Raw genomic sequence first — 4,672 nt, 5'->3', positions numbered from 1 at the left:
TTATGTCATCATCAGAATAAAAATCACTATGTATACTTCTTATATTTGCATTTATCTTTAACAAAATATGGTAGGCCTATGTTTACGGCATAAATTGAAATTAAGAAAAAATAAAATTATTGTAGGCCTTTAAAAAACATGTAAATCATAAATTGAAACAATTTATGTTGACACATAGGCCAATTATTAGTTCATCTCTTAAATTGATTAAAGCGAAAAAATTAAACAACACATGCCAAATCATTTTTACCTTTTACATGTTTGTTCTCTGTCAATGCTATGATGCTATCGACATGGCTCTGCATGCGCTCAGAGCCATATATATAAAGAGTTGCGACATTCCGCTCCTTGGTTTACGAAAGTCACGTGGTATACACCGTCCATTTTGTTTCATAATCTTCCCGATGAACACATGCAAAGTATATGTGTTACGTACATTGCATATGAATTTCACACATTTAATTGGGTTTACAACTATATTTTATAATTAACATCACTTTGTATGGACAGCGTATAAGAATTCATATATATTTAGAGCTAAGCTAAGGACCTGTCTCTTATACACATCTAGATGTGGGCATGCTGCATCTCTGGTACTATAGCGCCCTCTAACAATTTGTCTGCCTCTTTTAATGGTGGACACCGTAACATTGATTCAGGTACAGATTACACCATTTAAAAATCGATCAACATCTGTAGATATAGAATTACTTCTTTCATGTAATTTTACAATTTTTGGATATGATGGATTATTCCAGTTGTTAAAGTTGAAATTATTGTGATATGTAACATTTAATGACACCTAATAGACACATTTCCGATAGCGTAGGTTAAGCATTGAAACGAAGCCTAGGCCTAGTAGAAAAGTGCAGTATTTTATTTTAAGATTTAATGATGAACTCAGCGAATCCCAGACCTAGCAACAATTATCAATACTATTTTCTGTACTTCTTTTTAGCCTGCAGTATTAAAACCTGGCTAGGTAGAAGAATAGAGGCGTCGAGGCCTAGGCATAACCTAGGGCCTAGTAGTAGGCCCCGTTCATTTTAAGGTTTCAGGCCCTCTAGGCCTAGCCTAGGAAAATGCCTAGACTTCCTAACTATGCCTAGCTTAGGGCCTAGATAAAAGTGGGTAAATGTACATGACCATAAACAACTGATGATAAAACGATATATTCACAGCATGCACATGTATTGTATGTAGGAATTCCATATGTATGTGGCCTAGAGTGTACAGTAGTAGTAGGCCTAGGCTAGGCCCTATACCTGGCCCATACTACTGTAAAGTTTTTTAATTGCGCGGAAGATATCCCAAAAACCAGCGGAAAATCGCTAGGAAAATTGTGCAGATTCGTAAATGCTGCATAAATACATTGTTTAAGGCACATATAAAATATTAGATTATCACTCTTTTTTTTAAAATAAGTGGGTGGGGTGGGGTTTTTTTTTGTTTTTTTTTATTTAATACATAAAAACTGGTTTGATTTTATTATTTTTTAAAGAAAATGTATTTACAGTCACGAAATTGCGGCGGATATATTCCCCGCGCAGGCCTTACTCTACAGTCTGTTACCTGGCAACATATAAAATAGGAAACAATACACCCTATAGGCTATGCCTAGCTAGGCAAGGCCTACTTCTTGAGTACATGTATTCCTTCTTGACCTTGTTGGTATTGATTTGGACTACAGGTGGACTGGTACCATACGTAATATGAAGTGTGGGCTATGTTTGGGAACTCATCACAATTATAATATACTGTACCACAATTATTTTCTGTTCCTAAGGATGTTGATGCCGAAAAAGAATCGTGTTGCTATTTACGAACACTTGTTCAAAGAAGGAGTGATGGTTGCCAAGAAAGATTGGAACTTGCCAAAGCATCCGGAACTCGATGTCCCCAACCTACATGTAATCAAGGCCCTGACAGTGAGTTACCCTATTTCTGTAGTTCCTCTACATATAAGCCCACCTCCAAAATTGGCCCAATTTTGTGTTTTCTGTTTAGTACAATAAAATAATAATTGTTGTATCATATATAATTTAGTGCTAAGCTAAGGACAGGTTTGGCTTAATTTTTGTTTCACAAAACCAATAGTAATTTTTTTTTAATGTCATTTGCAGGCTAGACATGTATTTATGTGCAGGTTTTAGCAAGGGGAGAAAAATTATTTTAAAGTATTCCTAAAATAGTTATTTGCTGTCAAAATAATTCCTAGTTCTGTTCAAATGGTTGTTCCCAATAACTTAATATTCTAATATTCTGAATGTATATGTTTGTTTTCAGTCTTTAAAATCACGTGGCTACGTGAAGGAACAGTTTGCTTGGAGACACTACTACTGGTACCTGTCTAATGAAGGTATCCAGTACCTACGTGATTTCTTGCACCTGCCACCTGAGATCGTACCATCTACCCTGAAACGACAAGCACGACCTGAGCAATCTCGACCAAGACCTAAAAGTATGTAGTTATATCTGATTTTTTTTTGTGTTCGTGATCGATTCTCTATCCATTACCAGGTGAACGATACAAACAAAAAATCACTGTTATTTTTAATGAATTGTTTGTGCATGTCATTATAGGCTTTGACCAACGTGGCCCCAGCTCCACATCAGAAGCAGGTCAGAGAGATAGTTACAGAAGAGGAGGACGTAAGTGATTACTGATGATTAAATTGAAAGTGCTCATTAAATGAAACAATAATATCGTAAAACCTTGAATTGGGTTTAATCTCGAGAAGAAGCCCATCTCAAATTGAAGTCCCCTCTGAAGTTTGCAAAATTAGCTTCGAAAAAATGCCCATGGACTTCTTTTCAAGATAGCCTAGGCTTCTGTTATACTGTACATGAATTTCAAAAAACAAAATAAATTAAAAACAAGCTTGGTTTATACAGTAGTTTAGGTGATTTAATGCTAGTTAATGCACTCCATGATACAGATTGATGTTACAGTGGCCTTAATTATTGTTTTATAATTAAAATTTTTTTTTAATTTGGCTAATAAATGTATGTCAAAAACTAATAAAAACGATGTATCCTTACAAATTGGTTGGTAAAAAGATAGGGCTAAATACCAGGTTAAGTTATCAAATTTATTATTTAAAACTTGGGCTCCTTGATAAACAAATCTATTTTTGGCCAATTAAAAAGTAAATTTAAGGGAATGCAAAGAATACAGGTTAGTACAGTACTGTATTTATTTTTGCTGTTATTTGGTGAGGAAAATACTTTCTAATTTTAAATTCAAATATTTTTAATTTATCCATTAACATTTTTAATTACTCAAAATAGATTAAATTAATTTTGCCCCTGATGAAATTTCTTTTCTTTTCCAGCTGGTGGTGGACCAGACAAGAAAGGAGAAGCTGGAGCTGGAGCATCGCCTGCTTTTGAGTTCGTAAGTAAAGCATTGTAGAAAATGGAAATATCCTGAAATATTCAAGCACATGATTGGCTATTAATGAATTAAATGGTGCACACAAACATGGGATTACCATTTAATCCTCCAATATCCATACTTTGATAAACAAGGATGGTTTATCCTGCTGAGCTGGTCATTTAATAATTAGCTTTACTGTAAAAACAAGTTATTCGTTGAAATGGGGGGGGGGATATTTCAACATTTTGATAGTATTAAAACTGTGACCTTAAATTTAAGGGTGAAGCACTATAAAGGCAGTTAGCTGTATTTGTGCTTCATTGTTTGTAATTAATATTTAATTTTATTTGAATTACAGAAAGGAGGATTTGGACGTGGTCGGCCTACACAGCAGTAGAATTCTTGACAGCTTCAATTCATCTAACATCTGTACATTTTTATCGATAATGTAACAAATAAAAAAAATGCCTCACAAGTGAAACAGTGTCGTGTTTTTTTGTACAGTAGTTGGAAACTACCATGGCAAGACAAACATTTTACAGAAGATTCATAAACTATGCAGTCCAATCCAGTCAGGATATGAAATCAACTTCCATAAATGTTTCTCTGGAATATGTTTTAATCGCATTGACATCCATCCACAACATTGAAGAGCTATCACCTAGAATAATCAAGGCTTAAAAAATATAGTTTAGCTGATACTCACAAGAATAAATCCGTCTGCGCAAAATCTCCCACCCACCCCACATTAAAAAGTTTGAAGCAAAAGCTTAATTGGTTAAAACTTGCCTCATACAACCTTATTTTGCACGCGCCATCCTAATTTTTGTCTCAAAATAAAAGTCTTGCATCATTGGAAAGTAAGGATCCACTACAACAGTACTCAAACATTATCATCTGCTGCACCGGAAAAAAGCTGTCCTTGCCAATATGCGCATTTAAAATCTCCGATATATTGGAAGTAGATAACTTGCACGATTTATTTTTATGTGCAATTCAAAGTTTACATTTTTAATTTTGAGGTTTTCCTGTTTTTTTGGGCTTTTTTTAGTGGGTTCATACATTCTCATGAAGCATTCCAACATTGAATTAGGACAGATTGAAACAATTACAGTACTGCAAAAAAATACAAGGGTTTATGTAACTTTAATTCAAAATCTTTATTGCTGTAGATACATTTCAAGACAAGACAATACAAAGCTACAACATAATTAAAATGAGGCAAGCGGAAGTTCCTACTTTCTGTCAGAGGTTGGTAGCTGCAAACAACTTGACCAATATAGAGGTGTATAA

At 34.3% G+C, this 4,672-nt stretch overlaps 1 protein-coding gene across 2 annotated transcripts in view; it reads left to right on the top strand.

Annotated features, from left to right (window-relative positions):
* Nucleotides 1-596: 596 nt before the first annotated feature.
* Nucleotides 597-4,672, top strand: part of LOC117117299 (40S ribosomal protein S10-like) — a 4,506-nt gene continuing 430 nt past the window's right edge. Inside the window, exons 1-6 of one of the 2 annotated variants that reach the window (XM_033261556.1) lie at nucleotides 597-659; nucleotides 1,787-1,928; nucleotides 2,287-2,461; nucleotides 2,584-2,652; nucleotides 3,336-3,397; nucleotides 3,738-3,860. In XM_033261556.1, the coding sequence (XP_033117447.1) occupies nucleotides 1,788-1,928; nucleotides 2,287-2,461; nucleotides 2,584-2,652; nucleotides 3,336-3,397; nucleotides 3,738-3,776 (486 nt within the window). In that variant the 5' untranslated portion in view covers nucleotides 597-659; nucleotide 1,787 and the 3' untranslated portion in view covers nucleotides 3,777-3,860. Of the gene's footprint in view, nucleotides 660-1,786; nucleotides 1,929-2,286; nucleotides 2,462-2,583; nucleotides 2,653-3,335; nucleotides 3,398-3,737; nucleotides 3,861-4,672 lie in introns of those variants that run through there. The other variant, XM_033261557.1, reaches the window with a different exon arrangement.

Source organism: Anneissia japonica, unplaced genomic scaffold, assembly GCF_011630105.1.
Source record: "Anneissia japonica isolate Jap-2015-1 unplaced genomic scaffold, ASM1163010v1 scaffold287749_len374965_cov195, whole genome shotgun sequence".
Lineage (NCBI taxonomy): Eukaryota > Metazoa > Echinodermata > Crinoidea > Comatulida > Comatulidae > Anneissia > Anneissia japonica.
This window is presented reverse-complemented; position numbering and strand designations above follow the sequence as displayed.